At 36.9% G+C, this 12,959-nt stretch overlaps 1 protein-coding gene across 2 annotated transcripts in view; it reads left to right on the forward strand.

Annotated features, from left to right (window-relative positions):
• LUZP2 (leucine zipper protein 2) overlaps positions 1–12,959 on the forward strand; it is a 589,435-nt gene that overhangs the window by 435,663 nt on the left and 140,813 nt on the right. For both annotated transcript variants that reach the window (XM_030918939.1, XM_030918940.1), the window contains exons 6-7: positions 2,036–2,098; positions 12,282–12,344. In XM_030918939.1, coding sequence (XP_030774799.1) covers positions 2,036–2,098; positions 12,282–12,344 — 126 coding nt within the window. The remainder of the gene's footprint in view (positions 1–2,035; positions 2,099–12,281; positions 12,345–12,959) is intronic.

Raw genomic sequence — 12,959 nt, forward strand, 5'->3', positions numbered from 1 at the left:
TGATACACTTCCATACTGTTTTCCATAATGGCTGTACCAATTTACATTCCTAGCACCTGTACATAAGAGTTCCCCTTTCTCCACATCCTCATTAGTACTTGTTATTTGTTGTCTTTTTGATAATAAGCATCCTAACCTGAGTGCAGTAGTATTTCATTGCTTCATTGCACTTTCCTGATGATTAGTAATGTTTAACATTTTTAGTATATCTATTGACATTTGTCTTCCTTTGAGAAATGTTTATTCAGATATATTGCTAACTTTTTTTTTTTTTTTTTTTTTTTTTGAGATGGAGTCTTGCTCTGCCAACCAGGCTGGAGTGCAGTGGTGCCATCTCGGCTCACTGCAAACTCCGTCTCCTGGGTTCACACCATTCTCCTGCCTCATCCTCCCAAGTAGCTGGGACTATAGACACCCGCCACCAGGCCTGGCTAATTTTTTTGTGTTTTTAGTAGAGATGGGGTTTCACTGTTAGCCAGGATGGATTTGATCTCCTGACCTTGTGAGATACCCACCTCAGCCTCCCAAAGTGCTGGAATTACAAGCATGAGCCACCGTGTCTGGCCTATTTTGCCAATTTTTGATAAATCACATTATTGGATTTTTGCTTTTGTGTTCTTGGTTTGTTATAGATAGTAACCCTTTGTCAGCTGACTAGTTTGCAAATACTTTCTCCCATCCTTCAGGTTGTCTCTTCACTGTATTGTTTTCTTCTGCTGTGCAGAAGTAGTAAATCCTTACCTATCAATAGTAACTTTGACTATAAATAAACTAAATAATCTAATTAAAGTATATAAAGTGGTTAAATGGACTAAAAAAAGCCTCAAATATATGCTGCTTATAAGAAACTTCTTTCACCTGTAAAGACATGCATTGACTGAAAGTGAATGGATGGAAAAAGATATTCCATGCAAATGGAAACCAAAGCAGATTAGAAGTAGTTATACTTACATCAGATAAAATAGACTTTCAGTAAAAAATGATTTAAAAAATGACGAATAAGGTCATTATATAATGATAACAGAGTCATCACAGTAGGAGGATATAACAATTGCAATTACATATGCATCCTACACTGGAGCATCTTTATATGTATATATAATAACAGATCTAAATGGAGATATTTATTGTGATATAAGAATAGTAAGGTACTTTAATACCCCACTTTCATACCTAGACATATTATCCGAACAAAAAATCAACAAAGAAACATCAGAGTAAGGCCAGGTGCAGTGGCTGATACCTGTAATCCCAGCATTTCGGGAGGCCGAGGCAGGCAGATCACCTGAGGTCAGAGTTCAAGACCAGCCTGGTCAACATAGTGAAACCTTGTCTCTACTTAAAATACAAAAAAATTTGTATTTTAACAGGCATGGTGCGAGGCATGGTGGTGCACATCTGTAATCCCAGCTACCTGAGAGGCTGAGGCAGGAGAATAGCTTCAACCCTGGGAGGCAGAGGTTGCAGGGATCTGAGATCGTACCATTGCACTCCAGCCTGGACAATGGAGTGAGACTCCATCTCAAAAAAAAAAAATTAAAAAAAGAAATATCAGAGTTAAACTGTACTCTAGACAAAACAGACTTCATGGAAATTGACAGAACATTTTGCCCAACAGTTATAGCATACACATGGAATGTTCTCCAGGATAGACTGTATTTTAGGTCACACACACACACACACACACACACACACATACACACATATATATATATATATAAATAAATATATAAATATAAACAAATAACATTTTTAAAAAATAAAATTACATCGATTCTCTTTTCTGCCCACAATAGAATAAAACTGGAAATTACCTTTTTAAATGAATGTGTTAATGCTAATATGCCAAATTTTAACTGAATAAAAAACAATCTTTTAAATTACAGATTTGATTCAGTTTTACACCAATCCATTACATTTTACATTATGAAGGTCTAATTTTTGGACAGAACATAAAGCAGTAATGCTCACATAATTGAAGAAATTCTTAATATTTTGTCTCTTCTTTGCAATAAAACTATGTTTTCTTCCTCAGAATAAAAGCTTGAAAAACAAACTCTTGTCAGGAAACAAGCTCTGTGGCATTCACGCAGAAGAGGTGAGTAAATTTTTGCTTCTTCTAACTTTAACCAGATAAAAACAGTATTATTGCCAGATTTTTGTTCAACTCAGACATCTGGTAACTCTTGTTCCTCCTAATACAAATACAAATTTTTAAATAGAAAAATAAAATATATTTTAAACCTTAGGGTATCTTTGTGTTTCAACATTGCAATAACCAAAAGGGGGAAAAAATTAGCAAAGGCAGGTAATGGTCACTTTTGTAGATTTTTTTTTTCCTGGATTTCTTCCTTATCTGGACTATCAGAATTTCCTTAATAGCAAATTACTGGAAGTCCATAAAATTTTCCTTTTTTTTTCCTCTCTTGTACCTTCTATGTGATGTCTATAAAGTTTGGCAGTGGCAATTGACTGTCAGAGTGAAGATTCTGGGGTTGACCATAAACCATACGAAATAAATACATTCATTGGTTCTATTTGCTGCGTAGGCTGTGTAGTAAAATCATCTCATATATTTCTCAGGGGGACATATGCCATTCTGCTTAATATAGATTTAACTAAAATAATCAGTTTTCTATATTTCTCATCTCCAAATCTATTCTTATATCTCTGTAATGTGAAAATGTAGCTCATATAAGCCTTAGTAATAGCAATGAAATAGTAATGATACTGTCATGCTAAATAATTGTTGATGCCTCAAGGAGAGGAGACAAGATTCACTGTTTTAGTTGCATCCTCCAAGAAGCACACACAAAGATATATTAAATGTGTAAGAAATCTATTCAAGAAATAGCCTATGAATGATAAGGGACAGTCATGAGTGGCTTCATATCATGATGAATGTCTTATATCTATGAAGCAGAGGGAAGGAAAGAAGTTTTAGATGCATTGAGAAAAGTTGCTTACACAAGTTAAAACAAGTTTACCCTTTGTCTCAGAGTTGTCTAGAAGTAAGGCGAAGAGCTTCTAAAACAGCTCTATTGTCTTTAAATTATGGAATGACCCTTGGTTCAAAAATATCTTTTTCTGCCACCATCCTCTCCCAGCAAGAGGGAAAGGGAAGATAACCTGGTGAAGCACGAGCATTGCTTTTCAGGAGTCCACCCAGGAAATAGTCTCTTCTATCTCATTGTACCCTATTTGCTAAAACTAGGTCACATGCTGAGCTAAGTTGAAGAGAGTCTGGAAAATGTCCCTAGGTCAGTGGTCCTGTGTCTAGCCCAAACTGAGATTTGTTAAAGAAAGTGAAAACTCTCCTTGAAAAACAAGAAAAAATCATTAACATAAATACAAACATTCAAGTCTAACATGCAATATAACGATCAATTTTATAATATCTTTCCTATAATATTATATATGGCATTATTAGAACTGTTCAATACAGAAAAAACTGAAAGATGGTGTTACAGAAGATGAAAAATTAGCCTAAATGGTTTGTAGATCTAATCTAGTGTAATGTTTCATTTCTTTGTATTTTTCTATTTGAACACAAATAGACTTGTACATTGTTTATATTTCTTAGGTTTTAGAAATAATATAAATGTGGTTTGTGCAGGTTGTATTACAAGAGGGTAACCAGGTGGAATGATGTTTTGAAAAAGAAAGATCTAGATTGAAGTTATATTCTGAGATAATTTATATGTGTTCAGGTTTCACATGACACTCATGTATATGAAAGAGAGGAAGCTCCTATGAGAAATATCTGTGGTGCATGGAAGTAAAAATGGGCTTACCTTTATTGTTTAGTCTGTCAATTCAAGAATAATTCATATTTTTTCTTCATCTCAATGCCTTGGAGAATATATTATCCCTGAATTGTTAGATACTTCACGTATTAGTGTTGCCGAATATTGAAATGTATTGTAATAGGTTCATTGCAATTTATTTGGTATATGTCGTTATGTATTTATAGGATAAATTTAGAGCTTAACATTCTTGGTAATGGGACAGGCGTGTGTTTTTGTCTGTCATAATACAACTTCAAAACAATATGGTGGCAAATTTAATTATTTGATTCACCATCACTACCAAAAACAAAATGCTAATATATTGTCTTGGTTAGGAGCTAACATGGAGATTGCCTGTTAGATCAGTGACCCTCAACTGTCAGTATTCATAGAAGAATAAAATATCTAAATCCCATTGACAACCAGAAGATTGCCATTGTTTTCATTTGCCAGAGGATAACATTAACAAGAGAAGCTACTATAAACACCATCTACCAAAATCATCACTCTTATTTCATCGAAGAAATGCTGTTTGAACATGAAATTATAGGAAGCAAAAATCTCAGTCTGAAAGATAATCTCCTAAATGGGATAAAAAAGCTGAGATAAAATATCCTATCATGGCTGCCTACGTTTTCATCTTCCTTGTCATTTTATTACAGACAACATTATCATTATTAGCAACTTTAATTTTGCTGTGAAATCTTATGAAAACTTTATGACTCACAGGCACCAACATCTGGAACTGTATTTAAAATCACTAATTGTTTGAAGATTCTCCTTTTGATAATTTTAACTTTTCAAAATGTTGCTAGCAAAGTAAATAAAAGTCTAAGTGTTACCTGGGTTTTGAATTAATATACATTATAAAAAAGAGATGTACCCACTCAGAATGCATTTATTCTTTGCATAATCTTGCCTGAAATCCTCAGACAGGAAGTTGCTTTTTTTTTTTTTTGTTTTTTTTGTTTTTTTTGAGATGGAGTCTTGCTCTGTCTCCCAGGCTGGAGTGCAGTGGCGCCATCTAGGCTCACCACAAGCTCCACCTCCTGGGTTCACCCCATTCTCTTGCCTCAGCCTGCTGAGTAGCTGGGACTACAGGCACCCACCACCACACCCGGCTAAATTTTGTATTTTTAGTAGAGATGGGGTTTCACCTTGTTAGCCAGGATGGTCTCAATCTCCTGACCTTGTGAGATGCCCGCCTTGGCCTCCCAAAGTGCTGGGATTATAGGCATGAGCCACCACATCCAGTCAGGATTTTGCTTTTTAATTGAAAATTACCAGAGTGCTGGAAACAAAGAGATGAGTAACTGTGAGGAAAACTCCTAAAACTTTTTTTTAATATATATAATGATAGCAAAGCTCAAAAAATGTAGTGATTCAAGGCCATCCAATGCAGAAGGTTTTATTGCAGTTCCTGAATGAATCATTGAATAATTGATGTTTTGATAATAATTCCAAGTTATATGGAAAATTTTAAATGATATTCTGTACATTCAGAATATACACTTTAATTATGTTTTAAAAATGAACACCTCAAATAGCTGAAAGGCAACCATTCTGACACTTGAAAGACAGAGCATCAATTATGTGGAAGAACTGACATGCAGTTTGCCAAATCATGTGCACCGTGTGTGGTAGTAATCTCCCACTCTCCATTGATATTCACCAACTTTAGTATGAGAGAGGAAAAAAAAAGAAGAAAGTCTATTTTCCTGAGAAACCTGATTGTAAATGAGTCCTGGACAGCAGATTGGAACAGCAGGCAGAAAATGCCAATCAACTGTGCATTTGAAATTGTGAGAGATATCATAAATTATCCTTTACTCAAATCAGCAGCACGAAATAATGATGACCATGTAAAGCAGAATTATCTTAGAGGGCCTCCCCAGCCATGTGGAATTGTGAGTCAATATAGCTCTTACCTTTGTAAATTGCGCAGTCTCAGGTATTTCTTTATAGCAGTGTGAGATCAGACTAATACAGTAAATTGGCACCACAGGGAATGGGGTGCTGCTGTAAAGATACCTGAAAATGTGGAAGCGACTTTGGAACTGGGTAACAGGCAGAGGTTGGAACACTTTGGAGAGCTCAGAAAAAAACAGGAAGTTGTGGGGTGGTTTGGAACTTCCTAGAGACTTATCAAATGGTTTTGATCAAAATGCTGATAATGATATGGACAATGAAGTCCAGGCTGAGGTGGTCTCAGATGGAGATGAGGAACTTGTTGGGAACTAGAGCAAAGGTGACTCTTGCTATGTTGTAGAAAAGAGATTGTCAGCATTTTGCCCCTGCCCTAGAATTCTGAGGAACTTTGAACTTGAGAGAGATAATTTAGGGTATCTGGTGGAAGAAATTCCTAAGCAGTAGTGTTCAAGAGGAAGTGGAGCATGAAAGTTTGGAAAATTTGCAGACTGACAATGCAATTAAAAAAAAAAAAAATGTCTGAAGAGAAATTCAAGCCAAAGGCAGAAATTTGCATAAGTAATGAAGAGCCCAACCTTAATCACCAAGACAATAGGGAAAATGTCTCCAAGGGATGTGGAGACTTTCATGGCAGCCACTCCCATCATATGCCCAGAGGCCTAGGAGGGAAAAACGTAGTCAGGGTCTGGGTCCAGGGCCTACCACATCTGTGTAGCCTCTGGACATGGTGCTCTGAATTCCAGCTGCTTCAGCTCCAGCTGAGGCTAAAAGGGGCCAAGGTACAGCTCAGACCATTACTTCAGAGGGTGCAAGCTCCAAGCCTTGGTGGCTTCCATGTGGTTTTGAGCCTGTGGGTGCACAGAAGTCAAGAATTGAGGTTTGGGAACCTCCGCCTATGTTTCAGAGGATATATGGAAATGCCTGGATGTCCAGGCAGAAATTGCCTGCAGAGGAAGAAGCTACATGGATAATCTCTTCTAGGGAAGAGCAGAAGGGAAATGTGGGTTTGGAGCTCCACACAGAGTCACCACTGCATCACTGCCTAGTGGAGCTGTGAGAAGAGAGTCACCATCCCCCAGATCCCAGAATGGTAGATCCACCGACAGCTTGCACTGTGCACCTGGAAAAGGCATAGGCACTCAATCCTAGCCCATGAAAGCAGCCAGGAGGGGGGCTGTACCTTGCAAATCCACAGGGTGGCGCTGTGCAAGGCTATGCGAGTCCACCATTCGTATCATCAGCATGACCTGGATGTGAGACATGGAGTCAAAGAAGATCATTTTGTAACTTTAAGGTTTAATGACTGCCCTATTGACTTTCAGAATTGCATGGAGTCTGTGACCCCTTTGTTTTGGCCAATTTCTTCCATTTGTAATGGGTATATTTACCAAATGCCTGTACCCCCATTGTATCTAGGAAGTAACTAACTTACTTTTGATTTTACAGGCTCATAGGCAGAAGGAAATTGTGTTGTCTCAGATGAGATGTTGGACTTGGACTTTTGGGTTAATGCTGGAATGAGTTAAGACTTTGGGGTCTGTTGGAAGGGCATGGTTGTTTTGAAATGTGAGGACATGAGATTTGGGAGGGACTGGGGCAGAATGATATGGTTTGACTTTTTGTTCCTAGCCAAATCTCACCTTGAATTGTAATACCATAATCTGCACATTTCATAGGAGGGACCTGGTGGGAGGTAATTGAATTATGGAGGCAGTTTCTCCTATGCTGTTCTCTTTATAGTGCGTTCTCAGGAGATCCAATGGTTTTATAAGCATCTGGCATTTCCCCTGCTGGCACTCACTTTCTCTTCTGCTGCCCTGTGAAGAGGTGCCTTCCACCATGATTGTAAGTGTCCTGAGGCCTCCCCAGCCATGCAGAACTCTGAGTAACTCTGAGTCAATTAAGCTTCTTTCCTTTGTAAATTACACAGTCTCAGCTATTTCTTTATAGCAGTGTGAGAACAGACTAATACAGAGAGTAAATTAACATAATAAGACATAGATGCTGTACTTGAAATATTATTTTGGGCCGGGTGCGGTGGCTCAAGCCTGTAATCCCAGCACTTTGGGAGGCCGAGACGGGCGGATCACGGATGATCGAGACCATCCTGGCGAACACAGTGAAACCCCATCTCTACTAAAAATACAAAAATCTAGCCGGGTGAGGTGGCGGGCGCCTGTAGTCCCAGCTACTCGGGAGGCTGAGGCAGGAGAATGGCCTAAACTCGGGAGGCGGAGCTTGCAGTGAGCTGAGATCGGGCCACTGCACTCCAGCCCTGGCGACAGAGCGAGACTCCGTCTCAAAAAAAAAAAAAAAAAAAAGAAATATTATTTTGAGTCACATGGGAAGCTGTGTGAGGACAGACAATGATGTAATAAGTGTGATTCTGAAGTAGAAGAATAAAGTCAAGGTACTGAGGACTCAATGTGAGTTTGTATTCATAAAAGCCATTTACACGTAGGTATACTAAATCATGTCTTTTTATTCTTCTTATGCATCATGCATTTCACCTTCACTATCCATATCAAAAGAAAGGTGACTTTCTACGGAAATGAAAAAAAATCAACTACCCTGTGAGAAACCATAAATTCTTGCTGCTGCTTTGTACAGAGTTAAGTGATACAGAATTATTAACATATCTCACTCTCACTCTTAACTTACCCTCCCTCCCTCCTTTCTTTCCTTCCCTGCCCTTCCCTTCCCTTTTCTCTCTTCCTTCCTCTCTTTCCTCCTCTTTCCTTCTTTTCCTCTCTTCTACTTCCTCTTTACTTCCCCCTTTCCCTCTCCTTCTCTTCCTGTCTCCTTTTCTTTTTTTAAATTTTATTTCATTTTGTTTTCTTTTTGTTCTTTTTTATTAACTTCCTGATTCAATAGATCATGAAATGCAGGTGACTTATAATAGAAATATCTGTGAAAAACTGTTTCTAATATTAGAACCTTGTAGTAGTGTATCATTGACAACACATTCAAGTTTCCACTTAAATCAGTCATACTTATAGCATTGAACAACAATTGAAAAATTATTGTGTCATTATAACACAGCTACCACTTCACAAATCGAGTACATTGCATAATTAGAAATATTCTGGGCCTGGGTGTGGTGGCTCACCTCTGTAATCCAAGCACTTTGGGATGCTAAGGTGGACAGATTACCTGAGCTCAGGAGTTTGAGACAAGCCTGGACAACACAGTAAAACCCCGTCCTACTAAAATACAAAAAATTAGCCTGGCATGGTGGTGTGCGCCTGTAGTCCCAGCTACTCAGGAGGCTGAGGCAGGAGAATTGATAGAACCCAGGAGGCGGAGTTTGCAGTGAGTTGAGAATGTCCCACTGCACCCCAGCCTAGGCAACAGAGCAAGACTCCATCTCAAAAAAAAAAAAAAAAATTCTTAATATTTTAGAAAACCAAATCATAATAAACTTGCAGTTGGTTCAGTGGACAACTCATATTCCGTTGTAAGCTTGGAAAATTATATTTCTACAATATAGGCAGATGTTCTTTATTAAAGAGGACTTTTATATCAACACAGTTTAGTAGGCTGTAATAGTGACATAAGGATCATGTGTTCATTACCTACTGTAGCCAGCTTCTTTAAAAATTTAATTTTATTGAGATATAATTTACAGTACAATATAATTTATCTAGTTTAAGTGTACAGTTTGATGGATTTGACCAATGTATAGATTCAAAACATACAATTTTTTCATTACCCTCCAAAATGTCTTCTTGCTATATTACACTGAATCTTTACCCCAACCCTTAGTCCATGTCAACTACTAAACTGATTTCTGTCCCTGTTTGTTTGCGTTCTGGAATGTTATCCAAATTGAATTATACAAAATATAGCTTCTAGTTACTGGATTCTTTCATATTGTATAATGCTTTTGAAATTTGTCTGTGTTGTTCCATGATTCAGTACTTCATTCCTTTTCAGTTGCTCAACAGTATTCTAGTGCTCCATGTCATGGATATCCTACAATTTATCTCTTCATTGCTTATTAAACATATGTACTATTTCTAGCTTTTGGCTATTATGAATAAAGATGCCTTAAATATTTTTGTATACGTTATGGTTCCTCTTGAGTAATTACCTAGGACATACTGCAGTGTAATGCAGTGTACATATGTTTAATTTTATCAGAAAATGCCAGTTTACCCAAGTGATGATACTAATTTATAATTCCACTCAAATACATTTTAATTATTAATTTTTCCTTCTTGTGATCATGCTAATTTATTTATTTGTGTGTGTATGTGTGTGTGTGTGTGTGTGTATTGTTATTGGTTATTGGTGGTGGTGGTTTTCTTTTTTTGTTTGTTAATTTTTTCCTAAGTAAAGAATCAGAACCTATAATTTTAGGTATAGACATACAATAATCTGAAGTCCTTATATCATAATTTTAGTAATTGGGACTGTCCTGAAAAATTCAAAATACATGATCATCATTCAGTGACTTAAGGGACCATAATTAAATGTGGTAGTCAAAGCATACTACTGAGAAAGATTTTCTTTTTAAGTATTTTCCTATTTGCGATGGCCCTCTTAAAAAGTGTATTACTCTAAATTGCAAATAACATTCAGCTCAGCATTAGTATTGTAGCAACTTTTCTTGCTTCCAGTCACATTTGCTTCTACTTTGGACATATGTCAAATTCAAATTTACTCCCATTTAATTTAAAAAAAGTAATTGAAAATAAGTAGTAAAAAATGAGGCATACATATGCACAGATGTAATTAGCATCTACAATTAGATTGTTGGTCATGCCTGGGTGACAGAAATTCTTTGTGTTTAGTTGTGGATTGGGGGAAGAACAATACTCAACTTTCTTTAAATAACATATTTTAAACAAGCTTTGGTTTTTCTCTTTCTGCCTAGGATGTTTGGAGGTCTGACTCTCAGAGTTAAGGTTTAACTCACCAATGACCAATAACACACACACACACACACACACACACACACACACACACACATACACACACACACAAATAAATAAATTTACATGATCACCTGAAGGAAAAATTGATAATTAAAATGTATTTGAAGAGAACAGAGCCCTAAGAAATAATATCACACATCTACAACCATCTGATCTTTGACAGACCTGACAAAAACAAGAAATGGGGAAAGGATTCCCTATTTAATAAATGGTGCTAGGAAAACTGGCTAGCCACATGTAGAAAGCTGAAATGGGATCTCTTCCTTACCCCTTATACAAAAATTAATTCAAGATGAGTTAGAGACTTACATGTTAGACCTAAAACCATAAAAACTCTGGAAGAAAACCTAGGTAATACCATTCAGGACATAGGCATGGGCAAGGACTTCATGTCCAAAATACCAAAAGCAACAAAAGCCAAAATTGACAAATGGGATTTAATTAAACTAAAGAGCTTCTGCACAGCAGAGGAAACTACCATCAGAGTGAACAGGCAACCTACAGAATGGGAGAAAATTTTTGCAATCTACTCATCTGACAAAGGGCTAATATCCAGAGCCTACAAATAACTCAAATAAATTTACAAGAAAAAACAAACAACCCCACCAAAAAGTGGGTGAAGGATGTGGACAGACACTTCTCAAAAGAAGACATTTATGCAGCCAACAGACACATGAAAAAATGCTCATCATCACTGGCCGTCAGAGAAATGCAAATCAAAACCACAATGAGATACCATCTCACACCAGTTAGAATGGCAATCATTAAAAAGTCAGGAAACAACAGGTGCTGGAGAGGATGTGGAGAAATAGGAACACTTTTACGCTGTTGGTGGGACTGTGAACTAGTTCAACCATTGTGGAAGACAGTGTGGCAATTCCTCAAGGATCTAGAACTAGAAGTACCATATGACCCAGCCATCCCATTACTGGGTATATACCCAAAGGACTGTAAATTACGCTGCTATAAAGACACATGCACACGTATGTTTATTGAGGCACTATTCACAATAGCAAAGACTTGGAACCAACCCAAATGTCCATCAATGATAGACTGGATTAAGAAAATGTGTCACATATACACCATAGAATACTATGCGACCATAAAAAAGCATGACTTCATGTCCTTTGTAGGGATATGGATGCAGCCGGAAACCATCATTCTCAGCAAACTATCACAAGAACAGAAAACCAAACACCGCATGTTCTCACTCATAGGTGGGAACTGAACAATGAGAACACTTGGACACAGGAAGGGGAACATCACACATGGGCCTGTCGTGGGGTCGGGGGAGGGGGAAGGGATAGCATTAGGAGATATACCTAATGTAAATGACGAGTCAATGAATGCAGCACACCAACATGGCACAGGTATACATATGTAACAATCCTGCACAATGTGCACATGTACCCTAGAACTTAAAGTATAATAAAAAAATTTTTAAAAATGTATTTGAGTAGAATTTAACTCTCAGAGTTAAGGTTTTCTGTTTTACTTCTAAACTAGTTGGACTGTGCTTTTGCTTGGCTGCAAAATGTATTCCTGTGAAGTCTGAAAGTATTTTAATCTTCAAGTTTGAAAATATAAATGAGTTACACAACTTATCCATGTTTTTGTCTTACAGTCCAAAAAAATCCAAGCCCAGCTGAAGGAGCTTCGTTATGGGAAGAAGGATTTATTATTTAAGGTGAGAATCTTTTCTCTCTTTTCCCTGAAACTTGCTAGCCCAATACCAAAAATATCAAGCACATTATTTAGCTTAAATTTAATTTCTGGAATTTCTCATGAATTTGAGTTGCATTTGACTGCTTTAGAAATACTTTTATTTTCTTGCCTACTTAATTAGAGATAAGTGGAAATATTATTTCCTACATTCATTCTTAATGAAAAGCATACCTCATTCCAGCAGGTTAGGAGTGTATAAAACTAATCCTGCTTCCCCAGAGTTCACGAGTTGCAGATATTAAGCTGAGAGATTTATGGGAAGTAGATCATACAAGGACTTTTGAATCTTTTAAATTTATTTTTCAAATCAGAGTTTTAGAAGGAAATGTTAGTGGAAGAAAATTAGACAGTTCAGCAATATTCAGTGTTTTACTTCTATGTAATATACCAGTTGAATATAGATTAGTAAAGCATCAACTTTCAGATATGACCAAGCTCAGGACTTGTTGAAAATTTGTATGACTTAAAGTGTGAGATATATTATATGTAAACCTTGCTATTTCATGTCATTTTACATTTTATGAAATCAGGAGACCTGGATACAAAGAGACTATGAAGTTGCATGAATTAGAATTCC

The sequence above is a fragment of the Rhinopithecus roxellana genome, chromosome 15 (genome assembly GCF_007565055.1).
Source record: "Rhinopithecus roxellana isolate Shanxi Qingling chromosome 15, ASM756505v1, whole genome shotgun sequence".
NCBI lineage: Eukaryota > Metazoa > Chordata > Mammalia > Primates > Cercopithecidae > Rhinopithecus > Rhinopithecus roxellana.